Source organism: Pagrus pagrus (assembly GCF_965226575.1).
Source record: "Pagrus pagrus genome assembly, chromosome: 12".
In the NCBI taxonomy this organism is placed as follows: domain Eukaryota; kingdom Metazoa; phylum Chordata; class Actinopteri; order Spariformes; family Sparidae; genus Pagrus; species Pagrus pagrus.
In genome coordinates this window covers 13,795,704-13,818,382 of record NC_140196.1, presented here as the reverse complement: position 1 = coordinate 13,818,382, position 22,679 = coordinate 13,795,704, and the positions used below count along the sequence as shown (strand labels likewise).

General features: G+C 40.1%; 1 protein-coding gene across 3 annotated transcripts in view; it reads left to right on the top strand.

Moving 5' to 3' along the window:
- The first annotated feature begins 10,992 nt into the window (after nt 1–10,992).
- Nucleotides 10,993–22,679, top strand: part of adcyap1r1a (adenylate cyclase activating polypeptide 1a (pituitary) receptor type I) — a 35,361-nt gene continuing 23,674 nt past the window's right edge. For 2 of the 3 annotated variants that reach the window (XM_084368890.1, XM_084368888.1), the window contains exons 1-2: nt 12,137–12,345; nt 17,488–17,686. In XM_084368890.1, coding sequence (XP_084225016.1) covers nt 17,645–17,686 — 42 coding nt within the window. In that variant the 5' untranslated portion in view covers nt 12,137–12,345; nt 17,488–17,644. The other variant, XM_084368889.1, reaches the window with a different exon arrangement.

Sequence of the window (22,679 nt, the reverse complement as noted above, 5' to 3'; positions counted from 1 at the left end):
TATGCTCCTGTCAAGGTTTTTGTTTAACATGACTGCTCCACAGCAGGAAAGTCCAGGACTCTTTAACTACTTTAACGATACGCTTGTATTTGTGTGCCTAATATTGTAAATACTCCCACACAAATTGATGAATCCTTTCACAGTTGCCCTTTGCTTTCTGCTCTTCAGCTCTACACTTCACGTTCTTCATACATAATGCTATTTGTTGTATAACTCAGAACCCGTCTGACTGACTCACTTGTTCTCTGCTCTGTCTCAACTCACCAGACTCAGCGCCCGTCGCAGGCTGCCAACATTTCATGCTTGTTCGCATCATTAAGCTTTCGACTTGCACGGCATGTCTTTTCTTCAACAGTCCAGACCAAACATCTGTGTTTGTGTGTGTGTGTGTAGGAAGGAATTTCTCTTGTGTGCTGTCTTGTAGTCTGACGGCTTCTGTGGTACAACTCTTGTGAGAGAAAAAAAAAGCATTCTTGGCATGCTCCTCACAGATGTGTAGAGCTTTTCACGTACACGATTGAGAAATTAGGTCGTTTTTGTCTCGTTTGTTGTAGGATGTGCCGAATAAACATGAGAGGGAATTTCTCCAGTAGCACAAATGTTTGCATATGTGTGCATCTAGTTATTTGCTTCATCGTGAGTCAAACAAATAAATGCAATGATTTGATTCAAGTGTTTAGAAGGTTCACAGAAACCTGACTTCCCCTACACTATTTTCATCCATGTGGTTAGAGTCCAGCAGGATGTGGGGAAGAAACCAGAGAGGATCAAGCAGGATACATGGGAAGTTTGTTGGTCTTTAATGGTTTGTTGATTTATAACACAAGAGCCGCTCTGGATGTGCAGAATTAACTAAATCCTTCTGATGTGTGTCATACAGGCCACACTCATTTTAAATTTGAGTGATGTAACTCGTGTCTCAACTGGATTATGCTTGGCTATTTTTTACCTTAATCCAGCTAATATAACCAGGGTATCCAGTCATAGAATAATATGCAATCATTTCAGTATTGCCAGGTTAAAATGGGGTTTTAAATCACATTATCAGCGCGCATGTAAACACACTGGCTTATTAAAGCGACTCTCCACCAATTTGACACATGAAAATGGGACTGACGAGTCAGTGTAAGTTTAAGTTTACACATTTAATTACTAAACTGACATTCTGAGGTAAACCCGCCATTTCGTCTGATCTCTGTCCTCGGAAATATTGACAAGAATCTTTCATTTACTTCCCAAATATCCTCTTTGGAGAATTATTTGCAGGTACTGTTTTTACTATAAGTGTGTTCGTGTGTTCAGTTTACAGCAAACCAAGCTGGCTATTAAGCAGGCTGAAGTGTTGCTGAAGCTACAGTTGTTTATGTGCTTCACTCTTTCTACTGTTCTTACACCTGTGGACTCGTTGTTTCCTCATGAGGGACTATGTACTCATAGCTAACCAATCTGATGAGGGCTAGCCTACTTTTGTGAATCCAGAGTTGTTACTGTGGCCTTTGGTCTAACTCTTGTCTATGCTCTCATCTATTTCTTATTTATATCCTTGAACTTTGTCCAATGTTGTTTTGATATTTCTTACAGTTTGCTTCCAATAAAATCCCCAAACTGCAACTGCTGTCTCCAGCCTTTATTTGAACTCATGTTCAGCTAGCTGCATAATGTCTACCTAAAGCTGTGGGTCCAGCCCTTTCTGCATGCCTGTTGTTTTGATACGATTTCTCTGATTTCACTGAGCTCAGTGTTGGTGACATCATCGCTAGGACCTTGTTTAAAGTAAATCAGCTTGCTAACCCCTCTTTTGGTTTCAGTGGTGGCGATAATGATGGTCATGATGGAAGATCTTTAAATATCTTTAACTGCAGTGAAGCACCACTCAAGTGATATATTGCCACAGTCTGGAGGGCAGCTCACTTGACCTCCCTCCTGTGCTCTCCACAGAAAACAAACTTGCAGGAAAAGGCTTTGAGATTCTCGGCAGCCACATGCCATTTTTTAATGCACCTTAATAGTCCTTCAATAAGATTATATACTGCTGCAAGTGGGGGAAAAAAACGTGACATTTATTTTACCTCTCACAACTCCCAGCAGAAGAGATTTATGAGCAGTGATAAGATGAAAACTGCTAATTATTTGTTTTTGAACATAGTGGGTTTTTTTCTTGCATAATTGAAGGAAATGAAATATCTCAAGTTCACTTCCTGATTAGTTAATGTGAATTTTCTCTTTCTAAAACTTTGGAGGAAGTGTCGGCACAAGACAAAACTCTGCTTTCAATTCTGTTTGTGCTTTTCTGACACATTTAAAAGGAAAAGATACGACATCTCAATTCTGCACATGACAAACAGATTATTTTGGTTTCCATGTCAACAGGGATTGATTTTGTTCCTTCATGACTTTTTTTTTTGTGATGCTGTAGGAGCCACATCCGCACTGCACGTGACTGCTGAGTGATTTCTTTTATTTATGTTTTTATGCTTAAAGATTTCAACATGACAGACATGCAGTCAGGAGGTGAAACACTGATCACATTAGTTGTAAAAAAGTGTGTATTAAAACCATATAAAAAAATATATAAATCACACTTAGAAATGATCCAATTTATAGTCGTAATCAACCCAGAAAACTTGCTCACTTTTGCTAAATTAGCTGATCTTTAATGTGAAACTGCTCTCTGGTACTTAACCGTAAGAGTCTCAAAGGCATCAAGGGAAATTTGACTCATTTGCTTTCCACTTGCATTCAACGTTCAAGATTGCTAATTTAACAGGAGGTGATTTTAAATGGGAAAACATGCTCATGGATGTCCTTGAGACTGCAACTGCCTCGGTGGTGGAGAATGTGTTTGAATTGATAACAAAGCCTTAAAACAATAGAGTTATAGTCAGAAACAGTGAGCAGGCAGGTTGATATCTTTTGAGTTAAAGACAGAGATGAGCTTCAGGTGTGACCTTTGATAAAGTGTCTCCTGTCAAAAGACTCCATTAGGTCTATACACTGACAACTGAGATGATGATAAAATCAATGGGCATACATTTTAAAATCACAGATGACGACTACAAGGAACTGTGCAACAAGAGACGGGAGCTCAAAAAGGTGCATGATTTAATTCGTGATAAGGTGGTCTGTATACAAAGAAGGGGAGCTGAGCAGTTATTACCGTGTTTAAAGACTCAAAAGACACTAATGAATAGGCCTCCTCCTCAGAAGCTCAGGGAAGGTACTGTAAGAAAGCCAGAGTTAGGAAGATGGAATCTGCTGGAGCTGTTACGATAAAAGAAGAAAGTAAAATTAGAAACGATGAAATCATTGCAGGTGAAAGTCAGCAGAGACACGCCACCAATTAAAGCATTTTGAATAGAAATGTCCATTACGCCAGAGACCTCCTCAGTCTCATCGTTACAAAACGTCTCATGAGGGTATTACTATCATTCCTAAAACTAATATTTAGGGATCACCAACAAGTAGCATTCAGTAATAATTCTGTAATGTAGCCTCGGGAGATTCATGAGATCTCAGTCATCAGAGCAGGCCAAATGGTCACTGTAGCGCATTGAAAGCTCCAGCTGCTTGAACAAAGCCTGGAGGTCATGCAGCTGGCTTTCACTCGCCTTATAATTAGTCGTCCAAAGCAGAATGACAGTGATTACTACGTAGCACATGGCAACCATTAATCAACCGAGCAACTGCATGGTGATCACTGTGGCAGATCTTTGCTCGCACACGGACCTGTTTGACTGAAGTCCGAGGATGTTGTCGGTAAATGTTTAGAGTGAAGTAAACCTTGTCAAAAAAAAAAAAGAAGCTGTAAAAACGCAGCCCTCTACGCCTATGGGTGCAACTTTATAGCTGGCAATAAGTGTGTAAATCTGAACACCCCTTGCAGCAGAAAAATGTTTCAGATTTACTCACAGAAGCTGTCGCCGTCGTTGAAGAATGGCCCTCTGTTTCCACTGTCATTCCCCATACAGGTGCATTTAGTATGACTATTCGCTGACTGGAGGTGGGAATTAGCCTTAATTGTCTCTCTCTCAACTTTAATGTGTGCAGAAGATTCATAACGCTCCAAACAAACCATTAAGTTTAGACACAACCTGTGAAACCATTTGGAAGAGTTTTTATTGCCGTTACCTGCCAGCATTAGCGAGGCAATGACTAAGAAACGAAAGTGATGGTGGTGAAAACAAAGACATCAGAGCCACACTGTTTTAGAATAAACAGAGCCGAGATGAAAATTGAATTAGAGATGTTCATGTCCTCTGAATACACTCATCCTCAGTGTTACAACCACTTCCATGTCAATGACCTGCTGCTTGTGTTTTCAACTTAAAACCTGCAGAAAACAGTGATTATAAAACCAACGATGTGTCGAACACGTGTGTCCCCATGTCAGGATTTCGTGGAACAACGAGACACACTCACCTCATCTCTTTGATGGTGCTCATAATGTTTACAGTAACAACAGTGTACAGATGCAGAGCCTTGAGCCAATTAGTCCCTCATGTTGTAGTTTATGTATTTTGGCTTGTGAAAATACCAAATATGCATTCAAGCTTACTTACTGTAGATGTATTAAAAGCCAAAAAAGCTTTTGTAATGAAGATTAATGGGGTGAAATTCAAAAGCTGATCACGAGTGTTTCTTTTAATAAGAATTACAGAGTCATGTAGAGGACTGATCCTCTTTTTAAAAGGCTCAACATGCTGTTGAAAGAGGATCACAAGATATTTTGCTCACAAAGTCATTTTTAAAGTTATAATCCTTAAGATTTAAGTCCAGTTTTGGCAACACCTGCGGTTACTGTGCAGAGTGGAGGCCTGGTCACAACAGAAAGAGGCACAGCGAAATTAATCTGTTCAACTTTGTGTAATATTTATTATCGCTTTTCCTTAAAAACATTATGATTGTGAATAAATTATTATACAATGGTTGTCGGATCCAAAATGATTATTTTGTTTACCCCAGTGTAAGTTTTCTGACAGTCGGTTCCAACTTGCTTAGCTTAACGTCAGCTAACATTAGCTAGCTTACAAATTGGCAACCACTTGAGGGGGCCGATGACTCAAACGACGGTGGTGTTGTGACGTGAAAGCAACGGAAGGGGAAGATGGATTGACACATTTAGTGCCTGAATGTTGTCAATAACACTTTCAACACATCTTCATACCTAAACAACAAGTCAACTGTTAGCATCTCCCGAAGCGACATGCATCACCGTTCCCAAAACAACATGGCCGCTGCAGCGTAACAGACAGACGGTGCACGGTCGCAGGTTGGTTATACTCAGCCAAGAAAACTACGTGTTTAGAAATACATTGGTTTGGGTTAAAATCACTTTCACTTCTGTAACTTCTGACTTACATTAAACGTCTTTTACGAAAATTCGCGTCAATGCCCTCTCAAGTTGGAACAACAACTTGGAAATTTTGAGTTGCAAAGTTGACATCATTTAAAGCTGAAACATGGCTTTTAAACACTGTAGTTTTATTTGTAAAATGTGTCTTTGTGTGTAGAGTTTGTGCATAATGTCTCAGCTGTTTCTCTGCAGGAACTGATTTTTATTTTTGTATTTTAGTTACACCGATTATAACTGACATGTAAACACGACTTCTCCTTTATCCGTCTTTATGTTCAACGGTTTGCTCGGACTGACAGCAGTGCAAATGCCTGAACGTGGTAACTAACAATAAATACAGTAGAAACATGCTCTCACACTCATGCACAGTAAAATCCCACTGCGACTTCAGAAGCGTGATTTGTCATTCTTCTCTCCCACACTAGTGAAAGGACCTCGTGACGACATGTGTCACCCATTACAGAACATTTTGCTGGGCTGCTTTTCCCTTTTCTCTGACAACCTGCAATTATATCAGCATGCTCTGAGAAGTCAATCCACACTGCCAGCCGCACATTATAGTCAATCAAAAGCTTTTGAACAGACTTGTCAGGAACAAAATGGAGGTCCAGACCCGATGTCGTCATACTGACACTGATGGCTTCAGAAAATAAAAGAGCCCTTACGAATCATGAAAGCCTCTATGTGTTAAATATTTACCTCAATATATCCTGTTTAAACGACTCTTAATCACTTGGATATCTATGACTGAAGAGTCCTTGTCAGAGCAACCTTTGCTTGTGTGTTTGCACGAAGAGGAAATCATATTGTACTTACTTCCTCTATTGCTAAGACATTTGTTGACGGCAAAGAAGCTCATTAAAAATGTTTCAAAAAAGTTGTTGCCCAATTTATTCTTTAAAGAAAGCAACCAATCTCACACGGTAGTGATATTTAGTTGGTCAGCGCTCATTCCTTTATATAAAATTAAGGACACATTTCTACATCAACCGTTCTGGATCGGATCTTCCCTCCAACTCACTGGCGTTTCTCCACATGCATTTGTTTTTAAGAGCAAGAAAGAGGGCGAGAGCTCAAAACTGAGAACTGAGAATTTTCCATCAGCCTTTTGCTCATCTCACCATCTGCCGCTGCGAGAAAACATTAGCTCCTTCTGTGCTGGGAAATCAGCAGCCATCCTCCTCTTCCTCCTCCTCCTCCTTCTTCGTTTTTTTTTTGTGCCATAAAGCAATCCAGCACACTTCCTGTGAAATCTTAACCCTGGTAGCACCAAAATGTAGCAGAGAGGGCATTTGACGCTGCCAATCTTCTTGGCGGTGGTCTCTTTGTTTATGGTAATTATGTTAATTTAGCAAAATTAATGGTGGTAATGATTTGTTAAAGTCAAAATGCTACACGCAGACGCTGAAATATTTAAAAACACCTATACTGTACTGATGACACTGGATGCAGGATGTGTTGTAAACCGGTCAGTGCTGCAGCGAGGCCAAATCTGACCAAAACTGATGGACATGGAAACATGGAAGAAATCCAATCACTGCTTTTAAGGCCAATTGTTTATCACCACAATGTGTGTAATAATGTGAGAAGAAATCCATTAGCAAAGCCATGAAGCCTTTCAGCCGTTCTCCTCACACGTGCTGGCTGTGTGTTTACAAATCGGCATGTCAGCTCAGCACAGTAGAGATTTTGCATCTGCATCACAGTCTTTTGTGGATGATGTTTGAAGCAGCTCCCTCTTTAGTGCTGTTTACTACAGAAGTGTGCAACTGTTGTTGGTAGCTAGCTACTCATCATCATGGATTTTCAGGCTGCTGGTACGATTTTGCTCGGTCTTTACTGCTTGTTGCTTGTAAAAAAAACAATACTGTGCTTTGGCTCTGCTTAGGTTTAGCCACAAAAAACACTTAGGGTTAGAAAAACCTCATGGTTTCGCTGTTTGGATGAAGATGGTCCAACTTCCCGTAAAAAGTAGCTGCTGCTGAAAAATAGTTGCTTCATAGCACTACTAATGGTCGAGAACACCACAGGGTACTTTATTGGTCACATCACTTGGTCATGACTTGTGACTTGTGAGGTCTTCATCAGTGTTCAAACTGGAGGAAACATCACCTCAACATTTACAGGAAGAACCTAACAGATACTTTATTGAGGATTAAGACTTTTGAAAAAAACATCTATGTTGGGCCATCTTCCAGAGGACACCCTGTTGCATTTTTAAACTTTCTGCAACAATATATTCATGTCTGAAGGAGGAAATTGAAATCAGATTCTGTTTTTCAAGTGTGCACGAATCATGCACAATCATTTGATAACTTTTTGTCCAATTGACTGGTTTGTTTCTGCGTTTTCCTGTTTTACTTTGACATCATACACCTGGTTTAAGCTCCCAGTTGAAAAAATGGATGAAAAAAAGTAGTCGGAAAATGTCCCATGTTACTCAAATGTTTTATATTGTAAGATCCACATTGCTCCTGTTGTTGTGAGAGCCTGAAGTTTGCTTTTTTTCTCTTTGATGCCAAAACTAGTTGATTTAAATGTTCAGATCACAACTTTACTCAACTAATTACCTAAAAGAAACTAAACTTTCCCCTCTGATTTAATTTGACTGGAATACGATCTTTTGGTATCTTCTGTAGCCCTCCCTGTGCACAGCTGATTGATTAAGCCCTCACAACTGAGACACTCAGTGGGAGACAGATCTGTGGGAGGACATTGGAGAGGGAATGGGGGGTTCGGATGAGGTGGGTAGGTGGGTTTAGCACTCAACCACTTGATGCTTCCCTCCAACATTCGGTCGAAGATGAGTCACCATGGCAATCCGACAAGTCTGATTGTTGCGTGATGCCAAAAGAGAGACAGACAGAGAGGGGGAGATATGTCCTGTGGAGAGCCTCATTGAGTGGCGGCGCACTGGAGCACACACACCTTCAAGAGACGGTTCTATCAATAAAGCGACTGAAGAAACAAACTCTTCTCATCTGCGGGCTTTATTTGTAGCTGTGCAGAGCATAAAAATGCTTTGATGCTATTATCTGTGTAGAGTTTAATACTCGAATACCAGAGGTTTACATAATTTCACACAGGGAGCTGACAAGTCAAGGGGATTAGCAGGCAGGGGAAAAACCAAACACAATATCTGGGAAATAGAAGGAAGTTTGACTGAGAGAAGGACTATTCAACTATTCTGCATATATGTATTCAATGTTTAATATATGCTTAACATTTGAACTGTCTATATCTTGAGCTTTCTGGGCTATAGATTTCCCTTCAGGGACCTTTTCACAAGAAATTACAGCTGACACTTACAATGATCTTTATGAAGGTCTGATCTTATGAAAGCAAAGAAAGGCCATAATTATAAGATTGTTTTATTAAATGGAATATATCATAAGATTCAACATCTGGAAATTAAAGCTGCGGCAAGGAACTTTAATTTTTTTTAGATTCTGGCAACCCCTGTGGACAAAAGCGGTATGAGCACCACCACGTTGTCGTAAAGCCTGGCAGTGAAAGAAATACATATTTTGATACTATCATTTTTAAACACATCTGTTTGCAGATGTTGAATATGTGACATTCACACATGTAGGTTAGCCTATGTTTGTTGCCCACAACTGACAGATTTAAAATGACATTTTAAATTAAAATTCAGGTTGTTCAGATTTAATTTCACAATAAGGTATCCATTTGTTTATAAGATTAAAAACCGTCAGGGCTTTTCTTTGCTTCCATATTACCTTGGTGAGAAGGCTTTTTTAAGGCAAACCAAAATTTAAAACTCAGATAAAGCCGCTTAATCCTTTCTATTCATAAAGTTTTGAAGCTCTCTTATCTTTATCTTTGTAGAATGGGTTTCTCCACGAGGTTAAAGTGTAAAGCGAACTGAATCATGTTAACCATTTAATTTGTGAGAAGAGAAAATCTTCCTCAACCCACGTCCTTAACCAACACTGTCGAAGGTTTCCATTTGAATATTTGGTTGCGTGCACATGACACACACACTTGTCCGGTTTTCTGGGGGAGGTTTAACAGCCAGAAGGTTGCTAGTTTGACCCTTGACACTGACAGACATTTCAATTATGCTGCCTGCCATCAATGTCACTGTGTCCTTGAGTAAATGCCTGAAACCCTCAATCGATTATTTTATGCTGTGACCACAATGAAGACACAGTCTGTGGAGATAATCCAGAAAACATCCAAATCCAGAATTAGGATGATTTCAGTTATTTCTCTCTTGCTATTCTGCTCACACACAGTTTAAATCACCACATACACGACTGTCTTTGTTTGACTGAATAAAGTTTATAGAGAATTGGAAAGCCGAAACACAGCTGATGGAAACGAGGCTCAAACCGTTGTCTTACCTGCTGTTTTTATGCTACAACAAAAGCCTACACATTGCTGGCTGCAATAGCAGAGATTTTTAATTTCTCTCAATGGGAGCATTTTCACGGATGTCCTTGAGGCAGGTCCAGTAACAGTGTTAAAATGTTCCGGGAATGGCAGGAAACGTGCGTCACTACCCTTCATCCAATCAGGCATTTTCATGGAAGGTTTTTTTCCCCCCAACATTTAATATGTTTTGATTGGGCGAGGGTCTTCGAGGCAGTTATTGTAGCCTTTCTTGTTTTCTGTTTTGGTCTCTGAGAGTATCTACATCGTGGCAGGGTTTAATACTTTTTATGCATCATCGATTTATGGCCAGCCCATCAAAAGGCCCCAGCTGGGTGATCAATCACACCAACAGTAGCCTGGATCCAGGGGCGGGTTTAGAGACTGAAGGGGGGCAGAACAGGGTATAGTAGTAAAGAAGGAGGGTACATCTGTAAAATGATTTAAACATTTTAGGACTCACATTTAAAGCCATGCACAAGCCTTACACTGTGTGTTCATGGTAATAAATTAATACCAAATAAACAAAATTAAATATCCTAATTTGAACATCAATACACGGCTGGTATTTGTATTACCATACAGCCTACAGTGATGAACAGATGATGAGACAAAGGGCCCCTGGACCCTGAAGCAAGACCTTCAGACTGAAAGAGACACAAAAAAACGACAAAGTGCCTTGTTTTCCTCTTTTGGGGAGTCATTATTCATCAATTTGTGGTTGTTTGACATTTATTTGTTGTTGCTTTTGTGTCTTTGTCATTTTTGGTCGTTTTCCTGTCTGTTGGCATTTGTTTTGTGTCTCTTTGAAGTCAATTTGTATCTCTGTGTTGTTGTTTTTGCATCTTTTTTCAGTTGTTTCTCGTCTCTTTGTAGTTATTTTTATCTCCTTCCAGTTTTTTTGGTACCTTAGTAGCTTGTGTTTGTCTCTCTGTAACTCTTTGTAGTGATTTTGCATCTCTTTGTTGTTGTTTTTGTCTTTTTGTAGTTGTTCTTATTTGTCTCTTTGTTATCAAGTTGCATCTTGTTGTAGTTGTTTTCTGTCACTGTGTTGTTGTTTTGTCTCTTTGTAGTCATTTTGAGTCTCTTTGTTGCTGTTTTTGTCTTTTTGTAGTTGTTTTTTTGTATCTCTTTGTGGTCAGCTTTTGTGTCTCTTAGTTGTCATTTTCATCACCGTAGTTGTTCTTATTTGTCTCTTTGTTATCAATTTGCATCTTGTTGTAGTTGTTTTTGTCACTTTGTTGTCTCTTTATAGTCATTTTGAGTCTCTTTGTTGTTGTTTTTGTCTTTTTGTATTTGTTATTCTCTCTTTGTAGTTACATTGCATCTCTTCGTTGTTGTTTTTTGTCTCTTTGTAGTCATTTTAAGTTTCGTGTAGTTGCTGTTTGTCTCTTTGTAGTTGTTATTCTTTGTAGTTACATTGCATCTCTTCGTTGTTGTTCTTGGTCTCTTTGTTGTTACTTTTTGTCTCTTTGTAGTTACATTGCATCTCTTTGTTGTTGTTGTTTGTGTCTTTGTAGTTACTTTTTGTCTCTTTGTAGTTACATTGCATCTCTTTGTTGTTGTTCTTTGTCTCTTTGTAGTTACTTTTTGTCTCTTTGTAGTGACATTGCATCTCTTTGTTGTTGTTTTTTGTCTCTTTGTAGCCATTTTGTCTCTTTTTGTTCCTCTTCAGTAATTCACCTCCTGCCTGGATCACAACAATCCTGTAGAGACTTAATAACGCAGCTCTTAGTATTCCGACTGAGAATGTTTATCTGCAGATTAAATGCTGTAATGGACTTCAGTCGAGGCTTTTGTTTTGAGCCCACTGATGCCCGGAGGCGATTCCTCGGTCGCTGTCCGTGGTGCTGAAAGTAAACAGACTCGCCAGCGGCCATGGAGGCCACAACAAATCACCTCCATGGGAATACACGGCCTCAAATGTCACGGTGCGGCTTGACTCACCAGCATTTCTTGGATTTGTGTGGAGCACATGCGGGAGTTCAGATGTTAAACTTTTGACTAAACATGAGTCACACACATCACGGGGCCGACTCGGCGCCTCACAAATTGCACCCAGCAGGGAAGCGGACCTTGTGCCTCCAGGAGCGTCTCAGTGGCGCAGGCGCAACATGTCAACGACTTTTATGAGAGAGAGCTGGTTTCAGGGAAGTCCCACGCATGCACCGCGAAGACGCGCACGGTGTTTTTATCCTGCCAGCTTAACATCCCAGCCCTCTTCCTCCAGCTGCAGTCGTGGACTAAACTGTTGTCTCACTTTGTTGCCTCTGTGTCTGACGAGGTGCGAATCCCAAAGGAACTGACACCCTCCTCCCTCCACCTCCTCCTCCTCCTCCTCCACCTCGTCGTGGTGCCGCAGCAGCAGCAGCCAACGCGGTGAGTGCGTCCTGCAGCAGCAGCAGCAGCAGCAGCAGCAGCAACAACAGCAGCAGCAGAAGCGACGGCACCTGTCGTTTCCAGGACGAGCTGAGAACCATTTTAGGGAGTAAAACAAGGTATCCTACGAAACCATTCGCAGCAGAAACACCGCGGGGGATCCGTGAATACCGATGGCTTCGTGTGTAGATATTTGCGCCTCGCAGAATTACGCATCGGTAAGTTCCTTTGACTTGTTTTCCACGCTGCGCGCTTCCACTCACATCTCCGGCTTCTCGCTGTGGCTGATCAATTAAGGAGGCTTTCACTGAACCCGAGGCTGTGCGTTACACAAAAAAAAAAAAAACAATCTATCTCTGGATTGATAGGAGGCGAGCTGACGATGAATTTTCGAGTGAGAGGTTTCAGTTAATGTGACGCTTTTCCCCGCCGATGATTTTCCATGTGCAAGGCGAAGGTCACCCACATGCACTGATGAATTAAACGTTTACGAATGCGGGAATAGAGGAGACAGAGGCTGGGCGACATATGAGCCTATTGATCCTGCACCACCAAGAGGAAAAAATAATTTGCCACTGATTGATTGTCACTGTCAATCTCCTCAAACCGTTTTGACATTTCCCAAGCTGTGATTTAAAGAATAAGCAGCAGTAGATAACCAAGTGTTTCCTCTGTCGTGTCGCCTTGTGCGATTGTGCCACAGGAGCCTTAACTGAGCAAAGCTGCCAAGAACTAATGATTTAAGACAGACATGCAGTCCCTTGTTCTGGGCATTAACAGGCTTGTATCTGGGAATAAATGAAAACGTTCTCCTGTCTTACTGGGATCGTCTCAAACTGGAGATGAATAATTAATGCAGCACGATGTTCAGAGGAGCTCAACACACTTGAGGATGAGGCTGATGTGTTGAGACACATCTTTAAAATTCCCTTTTACAATGGAGATGAATCATTTAGGAGGGCGCGTAGCTGTTTTTCTCTGTAAACACACACACACACACACACTCAGAGTCCTGCAGCTGATTGACAACCTGGTGACCCCCTGAGCTAATTCCAGTCGATGTGGGTCCCAATCTTCCCATCAGCATCTGTTTTCTGGGTGTTTCTTGCTAGTTTCTGGTCAAGTTCGGTGTCTTTTCATGACACGACAACCCCCTCATGCAAACTGCTCCATCCTGTTCTGTAATGTGTCTTGCTTTACTGGGATGCTCTTATAAAATAGCAGGACAATCAATGCATCCTGTAAACCCTCTACTTTCACTGGTACTGACCTGAACACTGTTTGATTTTCACCCTTAGAGCTCCAGAGATTTCTAGGTGACTCACATGTATCCAGTGCTCTTGCTTTCTCGCCTTCAGGGTGGTTTGATGTTCCTTCTGTGTTCCCTGCACCAGTGCTTCCTCAACACCAGAGCCATATGGATTTGTTCTAAATACCAAGCACCCGTTTTTTAACTTCATTTGGAGCCTCCAGCAACATGGCTGCTGTGACAGCAGACATGGCATCAATTAGCTCTGTTTCTCTCCATCTCTTCTAAGTTGTGATTGTGTTTCCTCCTCCCTCCGTCCTTCTCGGGTCTGATTGTGTGTTTTTTCTGTTAAAAACGTCCCTCCTGACAGTTTGGTTTCAGCCCCACTTGACACATGTGATCCCTCGTCTATATCTCCGGGTTCTTCCTCCGAGCACGGTCTGTCCTATTACTTGATAAAGCATCCGAGAGATGCTTTAGAGGTAATTGGATTCGGTACGAGAGGGAAGGGACACAGAGCGGAATTTGTCTGTGTGTGTGCATGAATTAGCTTAGAGAGAAGACGTGTGTGTGTTTGAGGGTGTGTGAGGGTGAGTGTGCGTGTGTGTGTGTGTATTATATGTCTCTGCCGGTGCTGGCCAGTGTGCATTGTGTTTGCAGTGAATCATTGTGTTTTCAGGAAGCTGTGTGGATGACTAAGACATGGAGGGAGGGGGTGTTTTAAAGTCTGAGGCGCATGGATTTTATTTATGTGATCCTTCCAAATTTGGTAAGGATCCCTTTGGTAATCAACTTGTCCTTCATAAATCCACACGTTTGCATTGGTTTTTTTTTCCCGATTTAGCTTCAGGTGATGACATACTGCTTGTGGTCGTATACAAACCCAGTGAAAAACAACAAATGTTGCCTCTGAGATTCAATCGAGGGTTTTTTTAATGAGTCTGTGTTTCACTTCATATCTCATCCCAACAGAATCTTAGTCACTGAAGAGGTGTGTGTTAGTTGACGTGTGTGAGTAGGTTGAAAGCTTTATTTATTTATTTTTTTACTTAATAACTGTAATTGTAATAAACCTTGAATTGCAGCTAACAATTATCTCTGTCATTTAGTCTTCTGATTGTTTTCTTGGTTAGAATATGTCAGAAAACAGTTAAAAAGTCTTGTAGCAATTTCAAAAATCCCAAGGTGGTACCATCAAATTGTGTATTTTGTTCTACTTACACCACCAAACCTCAAGATACTTATTTTATTATCACCTAAAACAATGAAGAACAGCTAATTATCGCAGTTACTTATACGATTATTCGAGGAGTAAAGTAGTAACTTATTATTTCAGTCAGTTTCACCAGTTGAACATTTGTAAAAGCTTTAATTTAAGAGATGATTAAACATGATTATCAAGATGCCTTAAACCAGGATGAGACCAGGATGAGACCTCCATAGCTTCATGTATTTATGCCCCTCAATGATCTCATCATGCATACATACTGCATATTTTAAAGGAGCACTGTGTAGTTTTGGAGAAGAATTTCAAACTCAGACTTTCAATATTTACAATATTAATGAGGTAATAATACAAACACAGAAATATTCATTAATAAACAAGCTGTTCCCAGAGGGAACAAGGTCCCTAAAACACTGTTTGAAGCTAGAAAGGTGGCAGGGTCCGCCACATATAAACAAAGTAAAACAGCATGAAATTGTGTTGTCCTTTAAGGTCAGTTTGTTTATACAGTCATGGAAAAAAAAGAGTTTGTTTATTTGGTTTGTTTAGGCATAATGTCAGTGAAGATCTTTCTGCTCTGATTAAACTTTTTCCCCAAAACTACGCAGTGCACCTTTAAGACAAGGCAGGTGTGTTTGTAAAGCAAAGAAGAAGAAGACTTCAAAAGGCATGGAGGGAAGATATAAAAGAAACATGGAGCTAAATTCAAAGTAGAAAAAAAACGAGGAGGGTAAAAAAGAAACAAGATAAAAGATTGAATAAAATGAATAAAATAAGAGAAAAAAAGGGAAGCGCATTTAATTTATTATAAGTCAGAAATGATTTATATAGTCGCATAAATAAATTAGCTATAAAGTGCTTGTAAAAAGATGAAAGTATTCAAGTTGTCTTAAAATGTAGTATAGTGTGATTGTGTAATCATTTGTAAAATACCATCAACATCTCATTTAAGCTTCAATGCCAGCTGTTTTTCATTACGTAGTCCTTTCAGTTTGCAGTAGTGCAGCACTCTTCTCTTATTTGTTACTCGTTCACTACTGAGTTCTGAGTCCGTCTATAAGCAAACAGGAGCCAGTAACTCAATTCAAATGTTCACATTGACAAAAATATAAAGTTACAGGTAGTTATCAAATCAACAAGTTGTCTTGTTCCACAGATTAACACATTAACTCTACCTGAAAGCTACAGGGAGTAAAGTTAGAAGAGCTTTTTTGGGCGTTCTAGAAATAAAAGTCTCATTAGTTTCTCTCATAGAAAACATTACATGCCTCACAGCTGGAGCAGTTCGGCAGCTTGGCTCGTCATGAAACCCTCCTGATTGAATCACTGGTACAAAAGATGATCAACTCAGAAAATCTGTTTCTTTTAGGAAGAGCTAATGATGCAGGCCTGTGCACATAGACACGTTTAAGCTGTAGCTCCCAAAGTGCATTTCAGCCAACAAATCCAATCACAGAAATAAACAGATAATATATAAGAATTGTTGTGTATATATGATGGCAAATGTTTATGACAATGTTCAAAACCGAGAGAAATCCTCAATTTTACTCGAGGTGATGGTGATGGTGAGCTATAAACTTCAAGGATAGGTTCCTTGGAGAGAGTCAAAGAGTGAGGAAGTCTAAACATGAGTGAAATAAACACTTACCTCGTCATGAGGACGTTTGTCTGATTCACGTCAGATAGATTTTCATCAGCAGTGGTGATTGTTTAATGGTCCAGATCAGAGCTGTTTATTCCTCCTGAAGGTGTAGCTCCTCCAGAGCTGACCTCCCTGCGCCACCCTGCCCACACAACATCCAGCAATTATCTTTTGTTTCAATTGAAAGATCCCTAACGGCAGAAAAAATGTGTTATTGTTGTTATTGTGTGTCTAAAATGCTGTAACATGCGCTGCTGACAGTGGGTGGAAGCTAAAGATGATGGTGTCGAGAAATTCACGTCTGCAGATTGAATATTTTCAGTTTTAAATTCTGGATGAATTCGGCTGTTATCACAATGGGTTTTGTTCTCGACTGCACAGATGAAGCCGTCTTGAATTCACATCGTTCTGATTCTCATGTCTGACTCACTTCTTCTCCATAGTAACAGCTGCAGAGGCTCATGGGTGCTGAAATATTGTTTCTTGGAAACAAAGTTGAATACATAAACCTGTAGGATCGCGACAATATCGATCGAGTGTTTCTATATTAAAGGTCCAGTCCGTAGGACTTGGGAGCAGAAATGGAATATGATTTTATTATGTTTTCATTAAAGGTGCATTATGTAGTTTTGGGGAAGACATTTTGATCAGAAGAGAAAGATCTTTATTGCCTGATTTTTTTTATGCCTAAACAAACTAAATAAACAAACTCTCTTCGTTTTCATGACTGAATAAACTGAACAAACAAATTGACCTCTTCTCCAAAAACTACATAGCGCCCCTTTAATGTATAACCGCCTGAAACTAAGAACTGTTGCATCCAGTTATCTAGAACGAGCAAAACAAACATTGATTTCAGAGAGGGCCTTTCATCTTTCTAGGCCACCATAGATGAGGGTGAGACGAGGGGTATTCAGTTGGTTGCAGTCTACAACCTCAATGCTAGATGCCAGTAAATCCTACACACTGGACCTTTAATCAATACAGACGATGTTTTTTAACAGGGACTCTAACTTCGCAACCAGTGTAAATGCGACAGTTAACCACAATTATTCAATCCTCGAGAACATAACATAATACCAATTCAAAGTAAAGATTTAAAACAAAAAAACCTTTACTGCTTTTTTTTTATCGTGGCTCTAAATAATAAAATTGATTCAGTGACTGGAATCAGTAACGATGCCCTTGTGATGTTGTTTTTCTTTCTCTTACTGAATCTTTTTCCTCTGTGTGTTGTATTTCAGACCCCTTGATGCTGAAGTGTGTTGCCGCTGAGGGGAGCAATTTCAGTGCATCCCTGTGAACACACACACACACACACACACACACCCACACCCAGACACACACACATACACACACATATTGTGGAGCCTTTTGGATACAAGCGCTTCACAGGAGACAATGAGAGGGTACCTGCTGACTGCAATCTTCCTGCTGCCCTTGGTGAGTATTCGTGTGCATGCATATATGTGATGTGCACTGTAAGTGTGTGTGTGTATGCGTGTGTGTGGGTGTTCAGGAGCATGAAGGAATGTGTAACCATATCCATGTACGAGGGAGTGAGTATCCATCCTCTTGTCCAGCTTCAGATTTGGTTTCATTTTCATGCATACACTCCAGTGGGTGTGCTTGTGTCAGGCGCTGGGAGCGTGGAAATCACCATATGCCGCATCAGCACATCAGCATACGTTACAGGTCCTGGATCAGCTCTGTGTAAAGACGACTGGCTGCCTGTTAGAACAATAACAGATGGCCCGGCTGACCAGAGAGCTGCCGATCCATCTGCTGTGACTCACTTTTATTAGCAGGTCTCATTGAAATAAAAAGCAGAATGAGAGAGTTGTGCAAGATGTGTGGGAGGGATTTTATTCAACTGATGCAGCACAGCAGCACTTCGCTCACTGAGGCTTCATGGATACAGAAAATGTTTTTGGTTTAACATTACATGACTGATCCAAGATCATCCAGATGATGAAATGTCTTTATCCTTTTATATTTGCCATTAAAAATAGTAATAGTACACGTTTGTTCACGCTGCCCAGTCACATATGGTAAGTGTTCCTACAGCATCCAACGCAGTCTCAAGCTGACCTTCAGCGGCTGATGTGGCAGATACGGCTGCTGTGATGCACTTATTGTGTGTCAAACGGGTCTGTACAGTGGGCCAGTGGTCTGCGACGTCAAATTGGAGTTTTATTATCTGTGATGCGCCGTCCTGCGGGAGCTACTCAGTTATCTGGCCCTCGAAAATAGCCTTGGGGAGGGAAATGTGGTTCTGCAGCTTCAAAATGGACGGCTTATCTGGACAGACATCTGTCGGAGAGGAGAGGAGAGGAGAGGAGAGGAGAGGAGAGGAGAGGAGAGGAGAGAAGAGGAGAGGAGAGGAGAGGAGGAGAGGAGGCTTTTATTGATCCATCCTATGTAATGTTGTCATGGTGTCTGTTTTAGATTAGAGCTTTTTAAAACCACAGCAGTCCTCAGTTAACCTCAATCGGTTTTGCACCATCTTAAATCCGTTGTGTCCTTCCTCTTTTACAATTTCTAATCAAACGAGTGATTTACTAAAGGTTGCACGATTAATACCTGGAGGAATAATTGGACATTTTGCAAAATAGGCTTATTCACTTTCTAGTGGAGATTGAATGATACCACTCTCATCTCGCTTAGCTCTGTCCAATGGTGACAGAAGCTGCTTATCAGCACCTCTTACGCTCACTAATTAAAAAGCTATGTTCTGACCAAAAAACAAAGAGTGAAAATAAGAATGAGGGGTTATGTGTTGGATTATATTCTGGTTGGGAGCAGTAACTTTCTGGAGTCTCTCAAGGAACCTATAATAGACAGTATATAAGAGACATCATCAAATTTAGCATTGGTGCCAGCTCTGTAGTTTTCTGTGGGAGATGCACTGATAAGCGGACTAAAAACCCAACAGATCTGTCGTATGACCTTTGATGAAGAAGTTCCTCTACAGAATAAAAGAACACACTTCAGAGAACAGGTTAATGACTGATTTTTATAAATGGGCTTCACAGGGCTCAAGTAGAGGCAAATTAAAACGCTCACCATGGCCAATAGAAAAAGTAGCGAGTGAAGTGTCCATTGAAAATGTTACAAAATCCTCTTCCTCTTATTTTGATGCTGCTTTACAGTGAATGACAGGGCTAATAATAACTAATGTAACAGGAATATCACATATTGAAATTAAACGTTTACTATTGTGCTATAAACTAACACTTAGCTGTGAAACAACAAAGATACAAATTGTGATCAGAAAACTGCAGAAATATACAACAAACATTATCATCAGAAAATAATATTTTAATTATTAACAAAGCAATCTCTGCTGTGATCAAATCAACATGTGGCTAATACCTGGTCACCATATACAAACATTTTTTAAAAACCTGTATATTACGTTACTCAGAGTAGTTGAGTTGGGGCATTACAACAGTTCGGTCAATTTAATAGCTTTTTATCTGTTGCTGACTTCGATCAGAGGCTCCAGTCCATTTTAAATAAAGCATAAGAGTAACACAACTTGAATGCAAATAAATTGTTTAATTAACGAAATGGTAATGTTATCTTAAAAACAAATGAAACATTAGCTAAATAACAACACACCAAAATACCTGCGTCACCATAACCCAGACTGATGGAGCTCACTCACTACTACACTAACTGCAGCACAGTTACCTAGATATTAGTATTAGTATTAGTATTTGGAGGCCACTAATGTGCACATTTGGAAAAATCAGTCATTTGCCTTTTCTCTGACGTGTGTTCTTTTATTCTGTAGAGTCACTTCTTCATCACAGTAGATATGTTAAGTTTGAGTCTGCTTGTCCAGGCATCTCCCGTTGACTACAACAGAACTGGCACCAATTACGTCAACGACGTCCTGTCCCTCCGTCTTTTATGGGTTCCTTGGAGTCTCTGCTGGTTGGTCCATAGGAGGACAAGAAGTAGTCGTTTTCCACTATTTTGTATGAATTAATGAATATTTTTTGCTCACAAGGAAACATCTGTCGTACCTTCCAATAAAAGGCAACCAACTGTAGACAGGTAGTCGCTGTCACATCACAAACTGTAGTATAAGCAAAATAGGTGGGGTCAAAGCACTTGTCTTTGCTATCAGGTTAGTATAGAAAAAACAAGAGTAAATACTGATTGTAATTTTAGTAGAATAAAAACAAAATACTAATCCAGCTCAATGACGTGTGTGACCTCCCATCCAGGATTCTCTTGTATTTAAATAAATGAATGAATGACACACTGAATCCTGTCGTCTCTCATCGCTGTCTGCACTGATGCCAAACAGATATTAGTCATCTGCATCCAATTATTTTTAATTTCTGGGAAGTCTGTTGGCTCCTAGCTGGATACCTGCAGCTTAGCAACATGGATGCTCACAAAGGCTGCAAAGAACTATTTCTTTCAATCACTGCCAGTGTCAGTTTTAACATCAAACCCTCCTGACAACATAAAAAACAAAGTCCTTTAATATCTTTTTTGTTTTGTTTTGTTTTTGTTTAGCCATCATGGTGAGGCAGCAGCAGTTTCTGTCCAGTATCTGACAGATGTTGTCTGGAAATCGCACAAGATACGTGATAGGAGACAACTCTAATGATGTCTCGCATAATTCATGCAGTGTTTTAAAATTCTGCTCACATGCAGGGCAATAAAAAACGAAGTGAATCCTAGGACATTTTCGCAGTCGCTGGATGCCGTATCTTATCTAGGCAGCGAGGCCTGAAGTGAATTCATATTGGAGGGCAGAGATAGAGTGATGAGTCAGCCGTGGCTCAGAGGGCTGGGACATATTACACCTATCATTTCACAGTGAAGGAAATGGGGGAGCAAGAAAGCAAAGGGTGCAAAACAGAGATTGGCCTTAAGAAAGCGAGACGCAGAGTTATAGAGACGCAGTGACTCTACTACCCCTGGGTAGATCGTTTCCCTGACTACACCTAAACTACTGTTTTCCTCTTGGCTGCTCACAGTCACACGCTGTGTTTCCATCAGTGTTTATGTGCATTTAGAAATACTGCATTAGGAGAAGTGGATGGAAATGGAAAAAAAATGAGAAATATCTTTGATCCAAAAGTTTATATGCTCACTCGAGGTGCTTTCTGCACTTTTTTGGCACTTTTCAGATTAAGTTCTGATGCAGCGAACATTTAAATCACATGGCTGAGCATTTTACGCCCCAAGAAAAAAAGAAGAAGAAGACAAAGATGAAGTTTTAGGTCTCATCCTGGATATCCCCGTAACACACAAGGTTTATTGGTGGTTGGCAACCAACTTGTTTTGCCTCCAGTTCGCAAAACCACTACTTCTTTCACTCTGTTGATTACAGTCATTCGTAACGTAGCCTATATCACCATCTTTTGACAAAACTGGGTGTATTTGCTCTTAAAGGACAAGGGCATTATCTACACATCGTCCTGTCGATGGAAAAGCGGGTGAAGTTTCGTAGTCCACAAAACATTTCTGGAGCTTCACAGCAAAACAGTGTAGCAGCATTTTCCTATGCAACTGAAGAAAATGGGACGTCTTTTATGATGTAATAAAAACTAATGGAGGTGTTGAGATCCCAATTTGATTTGATTTGAGACGATAATGGAAACGTGCCTGAATAGCATTTTCTTTCATCATATTTGCTTGATAATTGAAACAAAGCTCATGACAGAGAAGACAGACGGACGTTATCTGACAGTGAAATAGCATTTTTAGCTTATTTAGCTTTAGCATTTTGAAGCATTTCCAAGTGACGCAAAGCACACTGTAGAGGTCGGATACACATTTAAGAGTGTCTGGATAAAATTGTTCAGAGATTTGATTGAAACGCTCGAAAGCTAATATGATTATGTGAATTTCTGGACAACCGCAATTTAAATATTGATTCTCAACTCCCTCGTCCACCACCTTGTTAAACCAGGACATGGACAACAAGAAAGTTTAAAGTAAAGATAAAGATAAAAAAAAAACACCTTCAACCCATGGTATTGCTCTGTTAGCTAAGAAAGTCAGGAGCCATTTCATAAAGTATTAAAGCAAAGAAGAGCGGACTTTGGGTATAAACACAGGTAATTCAGATGCTTTGACAATTTGACAAATAAAAACAGCACATACAGTAAAATAATTAATCTTCTTTGATACTTATACACGTGTGATTCTTGAATATCAAATCAACTTAAATCAACAACACAAGACAGAAAGAGAAAATCAAACTTTTTGGAGGATGAGATTGCAGTGATGGTAGAAGAGGCTGAGGCCAGGCAACAAACCTAAGTTCACCACAGGCTTGGAGGCATATGTGTCTCAAGCTGAAATACCACTTCATAACCAGCAGGAAAATCAGTTCAGTCTAGACTTTGCTTAGAGATAAGCTAATTTCTGTGTCAAAGAAAGCTTTGATATTTAACCACTTATA